Source organism: Etheostoma spectabile, chromosome 3 (assembly GCF_008692095.1).
Source record: "Etheostoma spectabile isolate EspeVRDwgs_2016 chromosome 3, UIUC_Espe_1.0, whole genome shotgun sequence".
Lineage (NCBI taxonomy): Eukaryota > Metazoa > Chordata > Actinopteri > Perciformes > Percidae > Etheostoma > Etheostoma spectabile.
In genome coordinates this window covers 26,544,861-26,570,032 of record NC_045735.1, presented here as the reverse complement: position 1 = coordinate 26,570,032, position 25,172 = coordinate 26,544,861, and the positions used below count along the sequence as shown (strand labels likewise).

The 25,172-nt window shown below is 40.3% G+C and overlaps 1 protein-coding gene across 9 annotated transcripts in view; it reads right to left on the bottom strand.

The window, feature by feature from the left end:
• dock10 (dedicator of cytokinesis 10) overlaps nt 1-25,172 on the bottom strand; it is a 64,976-nt gene that overhangs the window by 13,427 nt on the left and 26,377 nt on the right. For 8 of the 9 annotated variants that reach the window (XM_032507280.1, XM_032507274.1, XM_032507282.1 and 5 more), the window contains exons 2-35: nt 21,244-21,363; nt 19,149-19,238; nt 18,091-18,173; nt 14,553-14,625; nt 14,139-14,273; nt 13,630-13,764; nt 12,443-12,629; nt 11,435-11,523; nt 10,615-10,698; nt 10,310-10,468; nt 9,872-10,120; nt 9,661-9,783; nt 9,051-9,133; nt 8,828-8,950; nt 8,657-8,736; nt 8,342-8,529; nt 8,151-8,216; nt 7,908-8,000; nt 7,650-7,773; nt 7,404-7,525; nt 7,190-7,273; nt 6,267-6,359; nt 6,015-6,133; nt 5,654-5,723; nt 3,983-4,096; nt 3,710-3,781; nt 3,388-3,534; nt 3,078-3,161; nt 2,892-2,988; nt 2,709-2,741; nt 2,289-2,467; nt 1,549-1,665; nt 476-593; nt 246-367 (exon numbers count right to left, since the gene is read on the bottom strand). In XM_032507280.1, coding sequence (XP_032363171.1) covers nt 246-367; nt 476-593; nt 1,549-1,665; nt 2,289-2,467; nt 2,709-2,741; nt 2,892-2,988; nt 3,078-3,161; nt 3,388-3,534; nt 3,710-3,781; nt 3,983-4,096; nt 5,654-5,723; nt 6,015-6,133; nt 6,267-6,359; nt 7,190-7,273; nt 7,404-7,525; nt 7,650-7,773; nt 7,908-8,000; nt 8,151-8,216; nt 8,342-8,529; nt 8,657-8,736; nt 8,828-8,950; nt 9,051-9,133; nt 9,661-9,783; nt 9,872-10,120; nt 10,310-10,468; nt 10,615-10,698; nt 11,435-11,523; nt 12,443-12,629; nt 13,630-13,764; nt 14,139-14,273; nt 14,553-14,625; nt 18,091-18,173; nt 19,149-19,238; nt 21,244-21,363 — 3,855 coding nt within the window. Of the gene's footprint in view, nt 1-245; nt 368-475; nt 594-1,548; nt 1,666-2,288; nt 2,468-2,708; nt 2,742-2,891; nt 2,989-3,077; nt 3,162-3,387; nt 3,535-3,709; nt 3,782-3,982; nt 4,097-5,653; nt 5,724-6,014; nt 6,134-6,266; nt 6,360-7,189; nt 7,274-7,403; nt 7,526-7,649; nt 7,774-7,907; nt 8,001-8,150; nt 8,217-8,341; nt 8,530-8,656; nt 8,737-8,827; nt 8,951-9,050; nt 9,134-9,660; nt 9,784-9,871; nt 10,121-10,309; nt 10,469-10,614; nt 10,699-11,434; nt 11,524-12,442; nt 12,630-13,629; nt 13,765-14,138; nt 14,274-14,552; nt 14,626-18,090; nt 18,174-19,148; nt 19,239-21,243; nt 21,364-24,600; nt 24,836-25,172 lie in introns of those variants that run through there. The other variant, XM_032507281.1, reaches the window with a different exon arrangement.

Here is a 25,172-nt window from a genome sequence, read left to right as displayed (position 1 = left end):
GTTTCCCTTCGGGGATCAATAAAGTATTTCTGATTCTGATTCTGATTCTGATATATACAATGTTGAATAATTATGAATGCCTAACAGTGAAAAAGATGCACAATATATAATACATACAACAAATGTATCTGAATGATTGTTTTGACAGATCTGCCTGCTGCTCCTTTTTGAGAGTCAGAACTAAAGACCATATGGACACGTGTCATAACACAGGAAGTGATGGCCGTTAACTCCTCTTTTCTCACCTTCTCACATCCGTCCATTTTCTCACTGTTCCTGTCACTGTTGCTAGGGTTGGAGTCCACGCTGATCAGAGAACCACGGGAGTCGGCCTGGTTACCTGTGGCAACTGCCAAGGATGAGAAGGCTGGTGTGGAGGGGGGAGGGGTGTCAGCATCAATGTCCTCATTCATCTTTTTACATAGACACTGGAAATAAATGGGCAGCTACGTACAAGCACATCACGCGCTGTTACCTGTGATGGAGTTTAGAACTTCTTTGGAAAAGGAGGCATCTACGGAGTTGCCATGGCGAGTAACAGGAATCACCCCTCCCGCCACTCCCCCTCCTACACTGAGGTCGTCTCGAGAGCCCTGGTGACAAGGGAGAGGACTCATTTAGACCATCTACGTCAATAGATTATTATTATTAGTTATTCAGAAACAACTATACAACAACACATATGAAGGCAAGCAACACCAGCCTCATGCAGTGTCATCATATAGAATATTTAACTGAAATTGTCCGATTATTACTATTTAAGTCAATATTCAAAGTTTCATTATAATCGATCATTGCATTGCTGTTCGTCCAGCTCAACTTGCACCTTGATTCATGGACCGTATTCATGAGCACACAAAGTTTTTTTTATTACCGGTTTGAAAATCAAATGGAAGAGGACAGACAGAGACAGAAAGTCAACATGTGCAGCATCCAGCAAGAACGCATAGTTTAGGTGATATTCCTACAGTCACTGCAAACCTATAACAACTAACAACAATAGCCTGTGATGCAATGAATGGTCCAAAAATGATTTCCAGCTGGAAAGTAATACAGAAAAGAAATGCATGTATAGTACATGATAGCCTAATTGCTGTTAAAATGGGATGAGTTGTGTTTAATAGAATCTATATGCCTGAACTCATTGCAATTGAGTAGGTAAATGGACTGTGCTTTTCGATAACTTAAAGCGCTTTTACATCGTACCATTCGCCATTCACACATACTCATACACTGTGGAAGAGGCTGGCACACAAAACTGCCACCTGCTCATCAGATAAACATTTACACACCGATGGCCCAAAGACACTTTGCCCCGGGACTGCAGGGCCAAGGTTCGAACCACCAACCTTCTGATTGGCAGGCGACCGCTTTACCACCTGAGTAACATTATAGTATGTGGTAATAACTAAAAGGAATGAGAGCCAGAACTATGAAAATAAGACCAATGTTTTACCAACAAACACTGCAGGATATGTATGCACATAGTCAACCTATACAGTATGCAGATGGTCAATCAGTCATTTCATCTATCATCTTGACTCTTACTTGGTCACTTGAAGTGAAGTAGATGGGGAAGAGGTCCCTGAGGAAGAATCGAGGCATGTTGTCCAGGATCAGACCGTACAGAGGCAGGTAAAGAGATGCAATCCTGGCCTGCTTCTCCTGGGGGGGGGGGTAGCCAATGAAAGGAGGTATCACGTTTAAAAGATGTGTGCATATTTTACATCCAGTGCCAACACCTTGTAATGCCCCAACAAATCTCTCTGAAATCTCTTTAAAAAAAGAATTACAAAGCTAGTAATGATATATTTATCTTGTTTGCAAAGTCCTCACACCCTAGCAAGACTTTTATTACAAATAAACTAATACTATCTATAGTGTATGTCTACAGTATTTGGGTAGCCCATAGAACATTTGCAATGTGCGAATGCAATTACAAAATATTCAATATTTCCTCCTTCCAAGACAATGTTGACATGAGTGTCCTTTTATTTAGCAGACATTTGGTCTTGATTGCCTTGACTACAGCCCTGCTGTTGTGTTGTGGTTGGTGGTATTTGGTTCTGTTTAACAGAGGGCAGATCACTAACTCAATCTGATCTGGACACTTCCCAGCATTCATTAAGAGATCGTCTCTGCCTCTGGCAGCTGCTACGAACAATCACATGTCATTGTGTACAGTACGTGTTATTTGTGAGTTACATAGGAAGAATTTCTACTGTGAGCTCATGACTCATAGTCCACGTCTTTTAGTTTCCCCCTGTGTAAACATGTGTTCTGGCTACCTTGGTGGCGTAGCGTGCATCCAGGGAGTGTTTGGCCATGAGCGTCTTTAGGGTGGCCAAAGCTACGTGTCTTAGGTCCTGCTCGTCCTGGAGTGCCAGCCCCAGTTCCCGTAGCAACAGGCCAGTCAGGAAGTGCTTTCTGCAGAACTCTCCAGTCAGGTTGTACTCGGGCACCGACACTGGAGAGAGACAGCATAACAGATTCAGATTTTAAATGGAAATTAACTGAGCTGCATGTGATTTAAATAATGCTTGTGCCAATATTTGCTTTCCATCAGTGAGTTAATTAATCTGTTTCTAAATAAAAATGTGGTTACAGTGAGTAAATAATGTAACAAGCCAATTTGTTCCTCGAATTTCATTATCACCTTACCACAGGAGCACACAAAACATAACAAAGAAATGAGTGAACATATTTACCATGAGTACTTTGTGGCTCTAGGGATGCATGGTCTGACATGGACAAACATTTAGAGAAAATGACAGAAAAAGAAAGAGAGAAAGACTAAATGTTAATAGACAAATGAGAGTGAGAGCTACTTGATGTATGATAGTTACCACATTAACACAGGTGTAACTACAGGGTAGGACTCGGGCTCTTACCTGTGATGCGAGCAGAAGGTAACGGCAGACTGAGAGGAATGTAGTGTTCGTGGTTACACACCTCTCTCAAGAATTCAAATTTTAGCTCACACAAGACCTATAAGACACAAAAGGACATTATTGCATTGTGCATATGTGTTTCTAGTTGCACTTTAATACTGTTCCCAATCAAGTTGATATTAGTACCTTGCTGTCAGTAGCGGTGATCATGTTTATGTAGTTGCTAATCAGTTTGAATGTGAAGCCTCTGTCCATGAAAGTAAAGCAACGCTGCAAAGAGACAGACAGAGACATCAGCTAACAAGACATGGAGAGACCGCTACAACTAATAAATGGAAACTATTTTCCTTTGGAGGCTGTTTATACAGTTTGTATTGATCCCTCCCAGAGCAACGTACAGTAAGCACAGTATGTTCACGTGTAGTCACACTTTACTGGGGCTTTTTTCATTTAATATTATCATTTAGATCCATGAGGTAACACATTTTTCTCCCACCTTGACAAAAGCTGCCACAGCTAAGTTGGCACTGCGTGTCTCTTCTGCCAGGTCTTTGTTTTTCCAGAATATGTGTTCGGACACCGTCTCCACCAGGGTCTCCACGCGGCTCAGGTAGGATGAGGGGAAACGCTGGGGCCTCGGAAGCTGCAGGGACCCGGAGTCAGCATAACATCTTATATATAATGATACACTGTGTCCCAGGTCAGATTATACTAATGCAAAGGAACTATACTGAACCAAGAATATGAAGGGGTTAAACATTGTGATGTTTTCAGCAATAAGAGACTCCAGGGACGAAAAGGAGAGTATGCCACCTTACCTTTACCTTGTCAGAGTCAACCAGATGTTGGGCCATGGATTTGACAATCAGCTCAAAGAAGAACCAGCAGAACTGAAACCCCAGAGGTCAAAGGCAGATTAAGCTTACACCAATGTTTATCTGCCTAATTATCTCCAGCATGTCAACAGACGAGGCACACATGATTTTGTTTGAGAGGTTTGCACTGATTTACTTTTCTCTAGGACTGAAAAAATAAAGTTTTAAATTTCAGAATAAATAAACAAAATAGTCGGTATTAGGAGAGAGACAAACCTTCAGGACATTCCTGACTGCTGCCAGCTCATTGCTCTTCAGGTCAAAGGTCATGCCCTTAGCCAGCTCCTCGTGAACCGTCCTGAAGCCGTGAGCCTCGGACTTGAACACATACTACACACAGAGAGAAGGGGAGAGGAGTTTGTTAAAGGTGCATACTAAAAAATTTAAATTATCGATTCATCTTTTTTGAATGATTTTGGCTGCATTTTCTTTCTTTACTGGAAAACAACAGTAGACAAATAACAGGAAATGAGGGGAGAGAAAGATAGGGAATTACATGCAAAGATCTCCGCGCAGATGCCATGTGTGTTGCAGTTCATTGTCGTAATTGGAGCTGCAACTATTGCTTGACTAATTGACTGGCTAGTTTTAAGAGATGTAATTGGCATCTATTTTGTCTTACATTATAATAACTGAATAGTTTGGTTTCTGTAGGTTTAATAGAACAAAAATGCATTTATATATTGAGAAAGCATTCAGCGGATTAAGTGATAAAATTTGTTTGTTGCAGCTCTAGTCCGAACCCCTAGGCCACCTGATTATTTTCTTGATTCATCAATTCATTATTGCCCTTTAAAATAAAATGTGAAGCGTCCAACACAATTTCCTACAGCCCACGGGGATGTCATAACATATCTTGTTCTGTGCAACCAACAAACCAAAACCCATTTATATTGAGTTTATAATGATACAAAACAAAGAAAAGCAGCAAAATCCTCACAATTGTGGAGCTGGAAATAGGGAATGTAGAGCATTTTCTTCCCAAAAAATGACTTGGACTAACAGGTATTAAAATAGTTGCAAATTCATCTTCTATTCATTGACTAATTTCAGCTCTTATATGTACTAATACACACATTTAAAAATACTGTAGATCCATGTGGACAAAACACTTACACAAAAACCTAAAATAAGTCAAATTTAATTTGCCATTTGGCTAACTAAATGAAAAACTAAAACATGTGTAAAGTTTTATTCATATAATATTCCTCTTGCATTCTATTCAAGCTGCAGTGAGCTGAACCCCCTTTCTTTCCTCTCCTTCTCGTTGACACGCACACACACACACACACACACACTCAGCAGTTTAAATTGGGCACCACTACTACTCAACACCATGCCAATCTGTTACTATGGCAACCCTGGCTCCATTAGCTGTGTCGGTCCTCTCCTCTTACCCTCCCACCATTTGTCTCTGCCACTGCCTCTTCAAGCGCTGCGGTTTTCCTTCACCGTGTCCAACATGAAACAGGTCTTGCTGTTTCTCCTGCTCGCTTCTCTAATTCTCTTAATGATTCCCCCCCCCCCTTAAACAAACATACCTTGTGTTTCTGATTGCTAAATGTCCTAGTTTGCCTTCTCCTCAATCACTCTATCTTCTTCTCATTTCCCTTCCCCTTCTCACCCTACTTTTCTGTTTGTTTTCTGGGCATGTGGACTTAGCCACACTCCTGCTGGCCCAAACACACACATGCAAACATACACACATGCAAACACATAAAGCCTCAGAAATCTCTGTGCAGAGATTCCAATGGAAAAAAACAGCCTTCATAATTATCATAGGATCTTCCTGAGTATACACGCATACAAACGCACGTCATTCAAAGGATTTCCACTAGCACACCACACACACACACCTTCTTATTGTTGGTATATTTGTTATTATACCTTGATATAGGAGTGCAGGTAGTGATCAAGGTTTTCTTCATGGCACTTTGCAACAATGTGGACCAGCACTCTGCAGACCCAGGACAACAAAGAGTTTAATGTATTACAGTATTATTATTATAGTATCATTAAACAATGGTTAAAAGACATCTATCAAACAGCAAAACTATTTCTCTTCATTGTTTCTCTTCAACAGCAAAACTTATTTTATGATACCGGATTCATCAGACAATAAAAAGGCCATACGGTGTTTTAAACAGGAATTTTAAACACTACCCTCATTGTGTGCTTTACCACATCCACTGAGCCCCCACCCTGATGTGAGCCCAACTGTTGTGAGAAGGGAAGTACCACTGCCTACCTAGAGGTGGCAGTAGTGACCTCGTCGTTGTCATTCTGAGTCAGGACCTTGAACAGCTGGTTGAAGAGCACTGGCAGAAATCGGATGATCACTGGGATCCTCTCCATACTGAGAAGACCCTGGGGGAGGGTGGAACAGAGGCACAGGAGGAGGTGTTGCACTGTTAGACATGTAGCAGTGTGTAGTAGTCAAGGCTTTGGTTTTTGTCTCAGTCACAATAACTGAAAAATTCAGGGGATTTTTTTTTCTAACCTTCAAGCAGTTGAGGAAGTTGGAGGTAGGAGGTAGTGAGAGGTCCAGCTCTCTCTTCTGGCACTGCTGGAAGAATCGGTTCAGGTGGGGGTCCTGACACAGGGAGAGGAAGCCGTGAATATCAGCAGTAAGCAGCTGCAATAATACTTAGTGGACTGGTTCCTTTTTCCTTTTTAATTAACAGTTCATCCTAAAAAGTGAACTTTACTGCCTCACAAATACATGTCAAAATGTCATTGTCTCAGTTTCACCACAAAGGAATTCATAATCTATTTTTTATTTTAAAATGTCCTTGTTTTAAAATGTATTAATTCTATGTCTAACTTGTAAAAGCAATTCTAAATGTTAGTGCAAGTGAAACTAGGCTGATCCAATTTACAAGCCACCAGCCAATCAAGACATTGCTGTTCGCTCCAAACGTCTTCTACTGGAAACAGAAACGGTCCATTTCCTTGTTTCATGTCCGACACTAGATACAACAAAGTTACCACTTATAATATCCACTAATCCTCTAATTTGTTTAAGGACATCTAAATGGTCATTTTATGTCCATTTTGCCATTTCACCCAAGCAGATTCAATTGATTTTATTTCTGTCGGGCAAAAATAAAAGCTGAAGATGAAGCAGCTCAGAAAACAAAAATGGACAATTAGCGGACATTTTCGGGGTTAAGTGTTCTTTGATAGTGCATGTCCTTAGACTGACATATTTCAACAAGGATGTGGCGGCTAAAACAGCAGGTAGAAAGCCAGCCATAGCATTTTCTTTACCACTTATCCTGTTGAGGTTTATGTGGGTATGTAACCTACCCCAGCATTCACAGATCATCATATCTTGGGCACATCGCTTGTCCATTACAGTATCAGTAAAAATAAAAAATGAAAAGCAGGGGCAGACTGTAGACAGCCAGATGACGGTCTTACCTGAGTGTATATTGTGGAGATGACATTGGTGGACACTTTGAAGATAGCTTTTCCTCCATCAACCCATTTCACATCTGCTCCATTCTGTAAAAAGAAAAGACAGCTTGATCCCATGATGCAAAAGTTATTATCCTTCTTTTCTCAAAAATGTATTTATTATTTAGCAGTATTTTAATTATCTTTACACCCGGTGGCTTTCCTTCCTCCCTCTCACCTTGGTGTTGCTGGCTTCCTTGATGGCCAAGTATCCAGGCGGCAGGTTACAGGACACAGGGACGCTGAACTCCTGGGATGACAGACGGCCTTCTTTGAGGAGAGGTAGCCAAGAATACCCCACTAAAAACGCACACATGAATACAAAACACAGAGTTCTGAATGGTGGACGGAAACAAAACAACAAACAACCCGCAGTAAATACATGTCTCAATAAATAACAGCTCCAGATTGACCACCAACTCACCTGGGGTCTCCAGGGCTTCTTTCCTCTTGGCATTCGTCTTTGCGTTGATATCACAGGTGACGTGGTAAAAGGAGAAAAGAAGGTGGTGCTTTTCATGAAGTTGAGTCGGAAGCTCAATCTTCACCTGGGGGACACAACAGCATGTAATGGGTTATATAAGGTTATTTGTCTGTAAACGTGTTCTTGTTTTAAAGGCTGCTGAAGCCAAAGTCAATCCACTTCTAGGCTCTAAAAATATCCCATAATTAACCAATTTACCTCATCATAGAAGTCAGGGTTTTGGGAGTGATGCAGGACTGTAGAACAGGCTGCTGTGGTGAGGACTGGACCTCCCGGCTTGCCGTAGATGCACTGGAAAAAGAGCAGCAACAGAAAAATGGGGCAAAATAAAGTAATGCTCAGCCAGTTTTTCGTGATAGACAGAGTATAACTGGAGAAAATAGTGTCATATAGAAGCCATTAAATGTCCCATCATCATGTTTTTGGTGGATAGCATTCTACCTTTAAAGGTTTGGCAACTTCTTCGTCTGAGCTGCGGAACTCCACATAGACTGAGAGGTTACGAGCCTGTTAACAAGAGCACCATTGTTACTGTGAATAATAGGAGTATATGAAGTATGTAAAAAAACAAAAAAAAAACAAGCACGTTGTCTGTTTCTTTCAAATGAAGCTTTAAAGCTTCTGTGCTATACCTTGGCGAAGCTCTTCTGGCTGTCATATTTCAGGTGTTTAGGGTAGACGTAGATGTGGTTTTTGTAGACACGGTGCGGCTGCGTGAACTTGGTGGTGTCCTGGACAAACTCCTCCACCTCCACAGTAGGCTGGTGTTTGCTCAGTTCTTCAAAGGGCTTCACCGGGACATAGGAGGACGTCACACAGTCTAAAGCACGGAGAGGAGAGAGTTTCAAACACATGGCAGTAGAGTAGAGACATATGAGCACCACAGGAGAACGGGAACATGAATGAACGCAGACAGAGGGGAGGTATCGCCTAAAAATCAGACATACTTGGATGCTCCAATGGAATGTAGTCAACTGTGATTTCCAGCATCCCAGGAATAGTCTGCAGTTTGCTGGTCTTCTCAGCCCTGCACACAAATAAATATTAAAATCAAATATCGTAAAAATAACTAGTTATCTTGCCTTGGAGAAACCTGAGTGACCTACAGTATGCCTCACCTCCTGTACTCAGTTACCAGCTTAATCAAGTCATCTGTGGAAATCTTGTTACTCTCCTGTTTGAAAAGAGGCGAGAAACGAGACTCTCTGTCCAGTGCCCCGTGGTTGTCCTTAAACACGGACCTATAATAGATATAAATTAAGGATCAGAGCATGTGGAGAGAAGATGGCAGATGAATTTGAAATTGTTTAGACAACTGAACCTACAACCATGGACACTGACCTGACGGACCAGGCGAATGGCATACGGTACTTTCCCAGTTTACTACAGAAATGTTTGTTGGATTTCAAAATCTTCTGAACAGTCTGCACAAGACACAAGCGGAAGAAAAAGACAGACAGAGGGAAGTGTTAGCAAGGCACCACAGCTGATATTTTTTAAGCGCAATGGGATGTGATCATCCCTACATTTTAGTTGACTGGGACAGAGTGACAGACTAAATCAGAGGTTGTCTAATATAGGCAGCAGGTTCCATGTCTGGTGATTCACTTAGCCGTTTAAACAAGGACCACATGGAGCACTGCCAGCGGGGAAGCCAGGAAATGTCTTGGATAGGATGTCGGAAAAAATAAATTCTAAACTATCAGACCAGACTGGCATTCAGCGATGAAGATAAACTCTGGCCTTACAGGAAAACCATTTTGTAAACGACATGCATTAAAGTATTTTAGGGGATTAAGCCATTTCCCGTACAATAAATGCTCTAACAAGCCATTTTCCCCAGCTTGCTTTGAAAGCTGAGACAATATAAAACTTTTAGCTCCTTGTTTTTGGTCAATGATAGAAAATAAATGAAGCCGTGTAAATATTGATGCAGTAATGGCTTTCTGACCTTGCTGGAGTCTGTATTCTTGATATATGGTTCTGCCCCACAGGCAATATTTCCCATCAGCACCTTTTCCACTCTTGCCACCATCACTATGTCTGTGTGGGGGTTGGTGACTGAGAAGATGGCCTGCATGGAAAGGCAAATTAGAGTCCTTCTACATGTAAAAATGCAGAGTATGGGATCTACATCCACTGTGGGAGTAACATCCTTGTACCTGTTTGGGAAAGCATAGCCAGTGCTCCAGGTCCAGGCTGAGACAACAGTCTCCTGGCTTCTTCTCAGCAGGAGAACACAGGCCATTCTCCTGACCTCCAACTCCGGTCGCGGGACCGACTGTCCCGTTACTGCAGCCTCCGAGCATCTGACGCACAGTCTCGTGGTTGAGGTCTACGTGGAAGTCTGCGGACACCTTTCTCCCTTCTCGTACATCCAGCAGAGCCAACGAAACGAAGAAGGGTTCAATCTGTTGGAGCAGATTCAGTTCAGTCACTCTCAGTTCCTTTACATATAAAATTGTCACAGCATCACTCAGAAAAAATGGCCCCTTGGACATGCTTTACCATTTGTTTCAAAGAGACATATTAATGCAGACGTTTTAAAGCATGTTTGAAGACATGTCTGGAAGTGTGAAAGGCACGTTTCTAATCCTCACATTAGTGACCGGTCCAGTTTCACTCTCGTTGATGCAGCCCTGTAGCATGAGGTTGAGCGATCGGCAGGTTATCATAAACCTTCTGCCAAGTTTCTCCTCAAACGGACGCACCGATGCATTCTCAACTGATGAATGTTCGGCCCGCGGGCTCCTCAGAACCTGTGGTTGGTAATAAAAAAAAAAAACAGTTTGTTATTCGGAGACATGCTTTATTTCATTTCAACACGCAGCATCATGACATTAACATCGGAGTCGTAAAGTCAAAACATGATGTATGTCATGTAAAGGTAATTCTTTATACACACAGGAGTATCAGGGTCCAGCGAGAACAGATTTAACCTCTCTTCTCTCCTGGCAGAGCGAATTCCTTCATCGGTCTCAGAGATATACTGTTAGAGAAGGAGATGACGTGAAAGACAGACAAATTGCTTATTATGAACTAAGATATCAGCAAACACAGCAAAGAGGTTTCTTGGACTTAAAGGTGCTCTAAGTTATGTCACACGTGTTTTAGGCTACAACATTTGTTGTCACATTTATTTGGGGGGGGGGGGTTAGCGGGCAGAAGCACAGAAGGGAGAGGAAAGTGATGGGATGAGGAGGAGGGAGGGGAAAATACTTGGGAGAAACGTCACCCAACATCGCTTAGAGCACCTTTAAAGTAGCTTTTGGAGTTTTCTTGTGACGAGGGCAGTTATGTTTACGTTCCGTTCTCACCAAAATGCATTGTAGGTATCATAGAGGCCTATAAAAACCTGGCAAATCCCTTCCTCCTAAATATTTACAAGGCCAACTTTTTAAAATATCATTGTTTACACCCATGTTTAGACTGACTAGCAGTCTTGTTATTTCCTGTCTTTTGCGGACACATTGCTACGTTTTACCATTACCAATTGTTGATCTATGGAAAAATATGAGGAATGTGTATCGCTTGTATGTATACATGTGCCTCCTCACATTTAACATTGCTCCATAGCACCAATAATGGTCAAAAACCTCCAAATGGTAAGTTCAAATAGACTCTGTATGCACGTAAAGTTAGTAATAATAGAAGTTACAGCAGGAAGTAGCAACAGAGGTACATTATTTATTGTTTGAAAAAGAAGAGTTGACAACTTAGCCAACCTTTGCTAGCTCTGGATTGATGCCGTTCTCTGTCGTAGTATCTTCATTCTCCTGGAAACAGCAGTCACTCAACGACAGGTCAAATACATCTGGAGGGAGGACAAAGATAATCAGAACGGCTGAGAGTTACCTCTGTTTATGAGTGATGACTGACAACACGGAGTGGATGGGAAAGTTTATCTTAGAGGTCCATTTCCCCAAAAGGTTAGAAGGCCATATAACAATTTCTAAAACAGGTCCAGCAGTACTACTAACTACTAACCAGAGTCAGCTGACAATATCCATCTCAGAATAAAATATGACTCCATTTGTGGTATTTACGGGTAATAAGGCAGGCAGGCTACTGCAGAAATATAACCATCATGTGCCTGGAGCAATTCTTCCCAAAGGCCATACTGAAGCAAAAAGGCTCATTAATGGTACTGTAGGTCATCACACGCTCACAGCCTGATTTAGAGGCACCACAGAGCCATGACGGCTGAGGCCATTACATCATTCCACCACTTTTCACTGGCCCAACGTTCTTTAGGTGTGTGTTACGTCGTGGTCCCATGCTCAAGCTCTTACAGAGCTGGCACATAAGATCGAGTTTTATGAATTATGCTTCCGTGTATAGTTTTCTTTTTTTCTTTTTAAAGTACGACGTAATAGACAAAGGTGGAGTCACTGGTTGGTGCAGGGCATCGTTTCGCTGGGCCGCAACCCATCTGGAATTCCACATTAAGATCCTGGCACGCTAGCAGATATTATTTAGTTAGAGTAAGTCAGAGAAGGCTACACTTTTGCTGACACTGAGTATAAAATATTCCTCTCTTAAGGGCCTCATGATTTATACGTGTTGGAATTATGCTTAAATTTCCTCTCCTTAAATACCCCTTTCGCCACTAAATTACCATTTGTGCTTCCAACCCCTTTTGCTCTTTCCAAATACTTTTAAGTTCCCTCTATCTATATCTATCGTAGGTAGACTTTGTGTATTCCTAAAGACAAAAACAGAACTGATCTCACCCTGCCGATGGTCAGTAAGGTCCAGACTCTTGCGGTCAGGAGCAGGGCCGTCGTGGGGACTGATCTGTAAGATGCGGGTCAACGTGCTTATCCACTCCTCCATGTCCTGCTCGCTCTCCGCGGCCAGCACGAAGTACGTAACTTCGTTCATCTTCAGTTCAAAGGCGTGTTTCCTCAGACGGTTATTCTGTAGGGGGATTAATGGAAGGATGGATAGGATAATGTGGTTACACAACAAAACCAGAGCTTGGTTCGGTTTTTGGAAAATATGACTCTTTCTTCCACATGCTGTTTTTGAAGATACTGCACGCTGAATTATAAACTTAGCCTTGTTTAGTTTCTGGATGTCTTTTGGAAAAAGAAAGAAATCGCATCATGCAAGATCTAAAATATCATGGAGCCTACTTGTAGTTTTTTTTAACAGTTTGTTTTTTCACAATGACACATTAAATCCAATTCAGCTGCTAAAAATAAAAACAAACAATACATCTAAAAAGGTAATTTACATGGTCTTCCTCGTAACAGAGAGAAAGCTGCAACTCCCAAAACCCACATACAGTACATCCAGCAATTACTGTAAATAACTAATTAAGCAACTGTCTTTAAACAGCATGCAGAGACTTAACAACAGTCCCTGGCTAAGTAAAAAATATTCAATACTATTTAAAAAAAAAACATTATCCCAAAAGGGCGGAAAAATTTTGATAGGATAATAATAAGTAAAATTCTCCCAAAACAAAACAATACCTAAGAAGCAACGCAATAGTAACTTGACTTTGGCATGTAGTGTCATTATGCCCTACGTTATCATGGCACAAGCCACAGTTTACAGCTGCATAACTATAATACCCAATGTCTCCTCATAAAACACTTGCTCAGTTAAAGTAAAATGTCACTTCTTTAACTTTCTCCTGCTACAGAGTTTTGTTTATGGAGGGATGATCTGATGAAGGTTTTAGTGAACCCAGTCAATCAAATATTTAATACACTGGAATTAAGTGTTTAGATTTTTTTTCTTTACTGCTTTTTTGTTTTCAGCACATCCTTGTTTTTTGCAGTAGTTTAGAAAGGAGGGAATCCTGAAAGGCCTCCCTATATTAGTCTTAATACACAAGTCTAAATATAGAGTGTAATATATAGTCTATATTGTGTTGTGCTCTTTATTATATGAATGCTTTCAAACCCACCTGTACCACACCAGTGCAAGAGTCAAGGAAGATGCACCCTTTGGGTTCCTTCGAGATCTTTTCGTCTTTGTAGAAGTTCATGATGTAGGAGTTATCCGTCAACTGGGTGAGCTGAAAATATCTCCTCTTGAACGACTGCACAGATAGAATAAGGTTCAAATACATTAACCTGTTTTAGTGACAGAGTCATCGGCAACCGGTTATTTACATAAAATGAAAACACCAAAACATCAAAAGTGATTCCAAAATTTTCATTGAACTACAAACTGTGATGAAGAGGGTGATATATTAATGATATAAAACTTCACCCTTACAAACTCATCCTGGTTAAAGAAAATATGTCTTCATCAGGATTTGCAATTCAAGTTCAAACTAAGCTTACCAGGTCAAAGAGCAAGTTAAAACGTCACAGCTAAAAACAATAGGTGATCTGAGGGTCAGGTTGAATAGGCAATACAGAAAAAAAGGTGTGTGTGCATGAAAAGGGAGAGCATCAGACATTTCCTCACCCGAACAGTGATGCTATTGTTGACGGTGCTGTTAAAGTTCCCTTTGTAGAGCCACCCTGACCGAAACACACCGATCCCTCCTCCACCGCCACCCCCACCCCCTCCTCCTTTGGACGAGGACAGGGAGGTGGTATCCTGTCACACACAAACATGGTCAGATATAGATACATTAGCTTTCCATTCATCCTGCTGACACTAAGGAACAGATGATTAATAGAGAATAAGACTAATTCCATCATTTGTCAGTCAAATTATGTCCATAAACACTGTCCCATTGACCTGTAATGTGCTGACTGCTCTTGCAAAGTATATTTTAAGAGCTTTAATGCTAGGGTAAATTGATTTAAACAGGAAGTAACCAGTACTTAATGCATTCATTTTAAAAGCATTTGTCAGAAGATAGTCAAAACTGACCTCATCCTTGTCAATGTCCTCATGGTCAATCTCAAAAGAATGGGATGGCAGCTTCTCTGCTTTGTACAGTTTCCTATAAAGCAATGGGGAAAGAAAAATGTGGAACTCTGATAATAAAAGATATTGATGAAAAAAAGAGAAAAATAAAATCAGGAATTTAATTAGTCCACTCTATTTGAGTGGTGCTAATGAGTGTGGGTGGCTGACTCCGCTCCATTGTACTCTGTCGGGAGTCTACAATAGGTAGTCCTCACTCGATCCCGCTCCACTGATTTCACAGGCTGACCTGTCTTTGTGTGCGAGCCATGGGATGAAATGCCTTTGTGTGTGTGCTGTGAGCTGCAGACAGCTAGGCTGCAGTCTGTGGAGGGTAACACTGGAACCCCTCTCTGCTAAAAGTCACACAGTCGTAAAAGCCTTTTTGAAAAAAATCTCTTAAGGGTACTATGTTTAGAAGATTTCTGGTGATTGTGGGCTGGCCACTGACAGAGGAATGCTAATATTGGCCCGCGCAGATGAAAAAACACTCCACTCCATCACAGCGGTGACAACCACACATATACAGTAGCTGTAGATTCCCATTGTGCTTTGTTTCCCCGGTGTATTGCAATTTCTAACTTATAACCAGCAAGTCCATAAAGTTTATGGTTGGTTAGCCAGTGGTGGAAGAAGTATTCAGAGCCTTTACTTAAGTAAAAGTACTAATACCACACGGCAAAAATACCTTTTTAAGTAAAACTCCTGCATTGAAAATGTTACTTAAGTAAAAGTGTGTAAGTATCAACAGGAAAATGTACTTAAAGTATGAAAAGTAAATGTACTTAATGTAGAATAATCCTCAAAATATGCAAAACTGGAAACGATCAAAACAATTCTGTCAGTCAAGTGTTTAATCTGCAAATTCCTGCATAGAGACAACTAAAGTTGGTATGATTGTGCTCTAACTTGTGTTTAAGCTGCATTTCACTGTATAACTCACCCTGGATGTCAGTTCAGAGGTCATGTGAACTGACTGAAAGAATACAGTGGCAACCCATGGGACAGAAGAGGGACATTCCTGTGGTTGAGAGCAGTAAATGCACGGCTGCTCTGGCTCAGTCGCAGTGGGATTGACAAAACTCCAGTTGACTGACTGACAGCCTGGTTTTAATAAATAACTGAGTGACTGAACGGGTGTCTGACTGGATGACTGACATTTCCAAAGTAATTGAGGGAGCACTGAAAGTTAGCATTTGTTAGTTTTCTTCAGTCCTCCACTCTGACTTCTATCTCACGCAACACCTACCACCATCTTGTTCTTGTTAAGGACCTCAGTGTAAAAAATTGCTCCCATCCTTTATGTTAGCAGCTGGCTACTTCTGGGTCTGGTTGTTTGTGAGAAAAAAAAAATCCACCATGTCTTCAATCAAATCAGGAAGTCAAACAAATCCCAATCCACATTTTTTAAACCATTTTTTTCCCATATCATCATGCACTGCAAAATCAAGTATAGACTAAAACAACTGTAAATGAGAATGGTAGTTTATTAACATAGAACCTAGGGCTGAGTACCATTCTTATTAACTGATTTTGAGTTTTGGTACCAAAACCAATAAGGTACTTTTTCAAAACCTAAATAAAATTGTCTAAAATTCAAATCAAGAGCTATCTGATCAAAGAATAAGTAAACAAGATTATCAATCTGATCAACGCCAGTTTTAGACATATTTCAGAGCAAAACTGTGTTGCAGTTTGATCCCCAGCTCTATAAGAACCCAATTGGAAAGACATTATGGGAAATGAGCTTTTTTGCTTTCTAGCCGAGAGTTGGATGAGAATATTGATACCACTCTATATTTGTTGGATAAACATGAAGCGACAGCCAGGAGATGTACGCTTAGCTTAGCACAAAGTAGGGGTGTAAGGAAAAAAATCGTTACACTTGAGTATCGTGATATTTTATTTTGCAATACTGCATTGCTTTTCAAAAACACAATATCAATTTTTTTTAGTTTATGTGCAAAATTATTCATGGTAAGACAGTGATTCACGTTTATGTTTAGTTTAAACCCCCTAAGGCTAGATGGCTATCCTAGCAGTGTCTGACTTTTTGCTAGAAGCTAACAAAGTAGCTATGGCTGAACTCCATGTAAGACCGACTCTCGCTGCATTCCGTGCCGAAGTGTGGAATCATTTTGGTTTGCAGAGTAAAGAGGACACTACCGATAATATCGGTAGTTTCGACAGGAACCATGCCGTTTGTAAACTGTGTCTGGTAAAAATCAAGTACTCGGGTAATACCCCGGATTTGAGGGCACATTAAGCAAGACACCATTCAGACAATCAGTCAAGCGAACAGCAAGCTAAACGAGTCGACCCCTCACATCTCACCCTCGCTCGAGTTCAAACGCACAAATTACCACCGACTTCAACTCGTGCAACCAAAATAACCCAGTCGGTAGTTTATTCCATTAGTACAGACATGCGCCCGCTCAGTGTGGTTAAAAAAACGAAGGTTCCCGTAATATGGTGCAAACGATGGAACCTCGTTACGCTTTACTCTCCTGGCAACACATCACTGATATCACTGTGCCCAATCTTCACAAGGAGGTTAAAACAAACGAGCTGGAATGTCTAGCTTTAGATGTCGCAGTCAGGGCTGCATATTTTCTTTAACTGACCGTTTACATTAGTTCCTTAATTTATTCCTTTAGGAATATGTGTTTTTGCAACACAAAACTATTATGTGTTGGATATGCAGTACAGTGCAAGCATTCTTTTTATTGACATAGAGCAGACAGATGTCTTTTCTTTTTTCCGATGGCACAGAATGTATTATGGATTGTGACAGGGGCCATGTATTTTCTTTTATTATGACCTACTTGAGCATGTGAGTTTGATTTTGTGTGTACTGAATTGTTTACCTAAAGTAAACTTCTTTGACTTTTATGCACATGCCTTTTTTCTAAATATTAGTTTTTCTAAAATCATATTTCCAAAAAACCCAACATATCGTCTTACGCACAGTATTGTAATATATTGCTATATATTGAATTGTGTATAGCAAGTATATACATAGAAAATACATGTCCCTGACTGTGACATATAAAGCTAGACATTTTTTTGTATGTATGTTACGTAGCATATTGCCACATTCTTGCCAAAAATACACAGCCCTAGCACAAAGACTTAAGAGGAGGGGAAACAACTAGCCTGGCTGTGTTCAAAGGTAGCAGAATCCAAACAGCATCTCTAAAGCTCACTGATTAACATGTTATATATCGTTTGTTCTTCTGGTGTCTCCACTGGATTGCAGAAGGTCACTGTACCTGGGGAAGAAGTAGTCTCACACATACATAACCCAGGCTAGCTGTTTCCCCATGTCAGCAGTCTTCTGGCTGTAGCTTCATAAAGATTATACAGACATGCAAGAGATATCAATCCTCTTATCTAATTCTCCCCAAAACAGTATATTTCCCAAAATGATTAACTATTCCATTAAATCCCATATACAGCCAACACAGTAGACAGGGTACTGATTAATTTCCAAGTGTATTACCTGGGCAGCAGGCGGTAGTCTCCAGCGTAGTCGTCATACTTGAACTGGACCACGTTTAGCTCAGAGTTGTAATACTTACAGGCCTGGAGGAGAGGAAGGTGATTAAGTTGAATATGATTAAATATTAACTTTCTACAATGATAGCCTCTCTGGGAGACCTGGGGCAGCTGGAACGTTTGCAGACAATGAAGTAAGCTACACTAAAGTGAAAGTACAGCCAGACATCAGCTCTCATGAGGCCCAGTTACTAATGTGCAGGCTGGGATTCTTCATTAGAGGATCTAAATTATAAAAAGGAACTGAATTAAGACTATGTCCCCAAGGAATCTGCCAATAAAAAAATCTTGACATCTTAATAGATTTCTTATCGATCTCAAGGGTTGAAATAGTACTTTCAGAGGGTGCTCTCACAGTAAGTTTTTACTCTCTCTCTCTCTCTCTCTCACACACACACACACACACACACACACACACACACACACCACACACACGTCACAAAGTCAATTTCACATCCACTTCTCTGTCTGGTCGTTGATCGCTGTCGCTGTTTTCTTTAATCCAATTGTTTAGCAATATCTTGATCTTTTGTTAACAATGTCACAAATTATAAACAGACCATCATATTATCAGCTACAATATCAACTTCCGACAGGATAACACACACACACACAAAGTCTCCAGTGAGCTGTGACAGTACTGTCTGGGGAATTTCCGTCTATTCGGGGCTCATTTCAGATTGACCAAATAATATCTGATAGCCCTAGCCTACAAAACACACACACACACACACACACACACACACACACACACACACACACGGCAAATTGAATACACATCCAGATATGCACACACATCTGGTTAATTTTAGAGACATGGTGAAATTGTTCCACCGGGACCAGGATGTCTTAAATTAACAACAGCCTAAACTGACAAACCTAACCACCAACAACCAAAATCTTTTCGTGCCAAACCACACTGGCTTCAGTTAAGACCTGTACACAAGGACATCCTGTGGGCAAAGACACACACACACACAGACACACACACACACCCCTTACCTGTCTGACCAGCAGACATTCAGCCTGTAGTTCTGCACCCTCAGGTACAGTCGACTTGAGAGTCCGTCTCTCCTGAGGCACAGTGGATACCTGGAGGGATAAAAGGATCGAGAAGAGACTGTTAACATGACAAAAGATATGTGCCACAGCAGGGTGAGTCACCTTGGCTGGCATAAGAACAATATTTTAATATGAGATAAAACATTAACCACCAGGGGAAAAGAGCAGAGATGCTATTTCACAAAGAAAACACCATATTTAGTAAGCGTTGACATTGTTAGTCATCCACTTACTAAATTGATCACAAGATAAGATGTATCTGGGTTGCTCAATAAGAAATCAATCATCTATCCATCTATCAATCTATTCGTATAAGGAAAATGTCACCCAAATAAAAGGTAAAAAATGCGGAGGAAATGGAAGAAACCTCAGGAAGAGCACCAGAGGGATCCCTCTTGCAGGACGGACGTATAAACATGAAAACTGACTGACATGTTAGACAGTGCTCCTCACTACCACCTCCACCACCACCTCCACCACCACCTCCACCACAATCAAAACACCACATGAGGGAATATATCTTGGATAATCAGTGTACATCCCCATAATCTGTGACAAGGAACATTCAATCCGTTCTGGAGGCTCGTAATAACCCAATGCACTACTCACACACTTTGTTGTTTCTCTTTTAATTTGTCACTCATCTGTATATTTAACTGCTATATAAACTATATTAAATATTTATATATGCTTTATGAAACAATGAACTTTGGATTTTTTGTACAGACATCAATGGTCCCCAGAGGATGTGCCCTAATCCCTTTATGATTAGCATGATCTTAATTTTGCCACCAGCAGCTCAAAATTTCACTTTGTCCAATACTTTGATTTATGACTAAATAAATGCAAAACTAAAAATAATAATAATAACTTTTATTAATGTACAGTAGCACCTTTCATGAAAGCCAAAGGACCCTACAGAATTACAGTGGCTATACTAAGGGAGGTTGTAGGCTGTGACATCAGCCTCTGCTCTACCGTGTGTGTGTGTGTGTGTGTGTGTGTGTGTGTGTGTGTGTGTGTGTGTGTGTGTGTGTGTTAGCATGCTAACACTGTCATTGTGAGCATGTTAGATTGCTGATGTTAGTATTTAAGTAAATACAGCCTCACTAAGCAGCATTGCTTTTATTTATCAAGACTCCAGGTCATGCTTTATTACTTACACAGCATTAGCGATAGTTTGAGAGAAGAAAAAGACATTGACAATAAATAATATAAATATTGTATATATTATAATATATATTATATATATATATATATATATATATATGTTCCAAAGTGATTTTTGCATAATCAAAATGAAAACAAGTCGGCACTAAAGATCTTTGTGCATAAACAGAGTCAGAGACAGACTTTGATTTAAATACAACCCAATCAGCTGGCTGGAGTGCTGAGCTCTATTACCAACTGGCAAAGAAGCAGATCTAGTAAATGCCTTTTGTGCATTAGCGGTGCTCTGCCAAGCCACTTTCACTTACAATTATGGAAATTGACTGTAGGCTGCAGAGACAAAGAAAATCAGAGGAGAATGTGTTGTAGCCAAACAGAGCTAGGAACCAGCAGAGTCAGACATGAAAGCTACAACTCCACAAGAGAACGTTTCCCTTTACCACAAGCAGCCGTCTTAATGTACAGTGGATTGGCGTCTGCAGAAACATATTAGCATGGTCATGAAAGTACTAATGAACAAAGAGCTAAAGGGAGCCGGAGGGAATAAATTGTTGACTGTAATGAAAAGACCGCAATTCTTACCACAACATGCACGATTAGTGTGAATAGTGTGCCATCCTGGAGTATTGCATTTTAAACAACAATGCGTCATTGTCAAATTAAGAACTGCTGACTTCTACTGTCTGCAATCACTCCCTATTTACTATGTAGTACTGTCTGCCAAGTTATCCCACCGGGTATACAAAATTAATCAGCAGAGGCAGGGATATGTAGACCAGAACGGGGGAAATCCCACGCAATTCCCCCCGCGGTAAATCGCACCATGGATATGCATATACGTAAATATAGCTCCACGCACACTTACCGAGAAATCATGTTCGGGGAATAGGAGCAGGTCTCTGAGAGGGTCTTCCTTCAACTCGTCCCCAAGTTCAGAGATGACTGTCTCATAGTCAAGAGGATCAATCAGCTTTGGCTTCTCCTGCTGCAAATGGAAACACAGAGATATTTGATCAGCATTCACTTGCTACCTCAATACAATACAAAACGATAAGAAACAATAAGATATGATGCAATGCAATGAGATACGAGTACAAGTGTTGCACAAGCAATTTGTCTTGTTTTGTTAAATTAAACATAATTAAAACATGTTTGCATTCCCCAAATTAAATGTTTTTGCATCTGCATAATGAATGATATTTTATTTACGTCTCATGCCACAAAGTGGCCCATCCCACACATAATTACATGACACCAATTTAAAAGTCGTTTAATTCACAGCTTCCGGTCCAATGTCCACACATAACATACTCTACTTCATACAAAATAAAAAAAAAATAAAGAAAACATATTACAGCAGCCATTACACAATAGTGTAACCCATGAATTGTCAAACTAGAACTGAACCTTTCATAAAATAAAATTATAGCCATAGAAAAATAAATAAATAATAAGTAAATACAAAAACAGGAAATGTCACTTCCAGACAGAGAATCCCTGATACAAAGCAGTCTTCTTTAAGCTCATGCTAAAATAAAAAGTCTGCAAAAAAAAATGTTCATGTTCAAACAACCAAACTAACATATATATGTCCTGCCTTGTCTCTTTTACTTCAACTTTGTTAAATGATTGCAATCTTAAATCATGATAATATGAACAATACAAAGCAAAATTAACTTCATTTTCAATTTCACTGAGATCACATTAATAACACAGTCTGTCTTCCTCACTAATGCCAGACCACCATCCTGTTCCAATATGGAGAGGGACTATAATAGACCTTAACTGAGCACACACAGATCTTATCACCTTGAGCAGATTACATCTGACATATTTTTCAATACCAAACTCATTTTTCATCAAACTATGAGTTCTAGGTTTTGGTTAGTTCCAAATCTCAACCCATTGCATGTCCCATATTACCAATTTCTTACAAAATCTACTGTCACTTATATCCAAATATCTATTCCATAATCTGCACATAGATACTACCCGGCAGAGTTCACAAGGTTCCCAACCGACGTCTCCTGTAATGGCTAGTATAGGACATACCTATTAACTCCCAGAAAATACCTTATTGCTCTAATATGGACTTGTTCACATCCCTTATATACTTTGTATCTCCAAACCCCAGCAACATAATCCAACACAGGACAGACACAGGCGTAATGTAGTTTAGTAATTTGGGAATTGTATTGGCACAGATGTGAAACCGTTTTAAATTACACTTCCAAAAGTTATTTCTATTTCATATCTTATATCTATTACCAGATATTGTGAAAGCAGAAAAAAAGACTCTGTATAAGCATAGTTGTGTTTATTAACCACATTATTCTTGCAGCATAAATATTATATTAAAAACAGTATCCATGGCAGCTACAGTCATAACATTTCCTGTAGTTTGCCCTATACGGTCACTGGCTTTGCCATGACATCAATCACACCTAAACAAATCGTAGAGGAAGTAGCACGACAGCTAAACTGAGGCTGTGACACACCACAACTAAACATACAGTTTAGAAAGAGAAGTTTTAGATACCGTCTTCATTTAACCAGACACACGAGATGATGCAGGTAGATCTTACAGTAAATGAAAACAAACCAACATATTCTAACATTTTATCAACAACACATACTGTCCAAGCGTTGCCCCTCAAAAGTCACATTATATGTGGAGGCCTGTTCTCACTAGCCCATTTTAGATGCTCAGTATATAACCCAGCAAATTAGAACTTGTGAAATGATGAAGATCCATTACACAATTCCTTTCTCTTTTTAAAACTACGATGAAGGGTTATGTAACTGGTCGGTCAGTCAAACCAAGAAACAACACTTTAAACATGTTTTACAGATAGTGTAGAGGACAAAGGTTAATTACTTCTGTCATTCAGAGAATAGCAGCCGAGCAGCAACAGCAGCACAGTGAGAGCTGGAGCAGGCTGTGGTGAGGAAGGCAGAGGAAGTAATGATCTCTGGGTGGGTTCACACACATACACTGCAGACCGGGGCTTTTACCCACCGCAGCTAACAGTCACAACCAAGAGATGTCCCAGAAGTAAGAAGCAAGAGTGTAACTCGACCCAAGGTGATCCATGTTTTAGGAAAGTTATCTGTTTAAGTACTGCCCTTACCACCCACACCATATACTGGTAATGTTTACCCCCATGCAGTATTAAAAACGACCATGATTGTTCAACAATAATTAACTAACTAATAAGCCAAAAGAGATTGTCAACTGGCTTGTGGGTAGCTCCCGTGGCAGAGCGTGCTCCCATATACAGAGGCAGTCCTTGCCTATGCAGGTTCAGTCCGGCCCTCCGGCCCTTTGCTGCATGTCATTCCCCTTCTCTCGCCCATTTCATGTATAAGCTGTCCTATCAAATAAAGGCCTAAAATGCCACAAAAAATAGATCTTACAAAAATGATTGTCAACAATCATAATAATGGAGTAATCAATTAGATTAATTAGGCAAACATGCAAAATAAGCGCAGCATTTAGCTTTTTCTCTGTTTTCTCTGTTTTGCCGAGCAAAACCAGCAGTCTAAGGGTGTCAACTGGAACTCTGAGAAATTATAATGGGCATTTTTTAGATAGACGAACAATTAATCAATGGATAAAAATGCTTGACATATTAATCATTAGCTGTAGCCCCAATAACTAATAGGTGAACCAAAATTGTTTTTTTACAAAACAATCATGAGCAGATAAATGACAGGAGATTGAAAGACATAAATGACAATAGGCAGGTGAGTAGACGGCATATGGGCATTGTGACTCTGCTCTGACCTACGTGATGTGACGTCAGTGTTACAGTTTCAGGGGAATGTCTTTGGCTTTCCCCTCACGAGCTGTTAGATACAGCAGTGGAGCATTAGCTCTGCATCATTAATACACACGTCATGTAATCTGTGAGCTTCAAAATATTCTCTTTTATCCGGCTCTTCCTGTCACAGAGCCTGGCTCAATGTTGTGTAACAAACACATTTCCAAAAGAGGAAATTAAGCACACAAATACCATATATCACAGAATAATGGCCATAGACTGCTGTCTGAAATCATTACAGCTGTGTAATTCCCAATTATGACTGCATATAAACATGTGTCAGTCACTGATAGTAAACTGTAGCCATGTGATAAAACAGTATATGAATACTACTTGAGAGTTGTAATGCAGCATGAATGTGACTTGGCTGAGACAGAAAGAGACATATAAATACATACAATACTCATCCGGCTGAAATCCGATCGCACTCGCTTGCTCTTTATTTTCCTCCTGAAGGTGATTTTGCTCCTGAAGCTCATTGTAAACACAATCAAATGTAAGCAGAACTTCTGCTATCCAAAGAGAAAAAAGGTTGAAGCTAATTTAAAAGTGAACTTATAAAAAATGCACATCGTAGGCATGTGCTCCATCAGAAGCAGAACTAACACTGAGTAGGTTTCTGAGGTTGTGTCAGTGCACGTGGATGTAGAGGAAGTTGATGTTTGATGTCCAACACACACTTCAGCACACACACGCAAGTTGCAAACACACACACTAAAAATCCCCTGCAAACTGGAAACTAACCAACCAGACGCTCCAGTTTCTACACATCATACCAATACCTTTCACACTTCAGCAAAGCATTATCAGGTTACAGAAAATCTTTTTTATTTACACTCCACATTACTAACCGTACTAGCAGACAACTCCTATCTGCAGTTAAACACTATCATGTACTCACACACACTCAAAGTCATCAAGAGCAAGAACATCAGTCCGCGCATGCACACACACATATATTATATATATA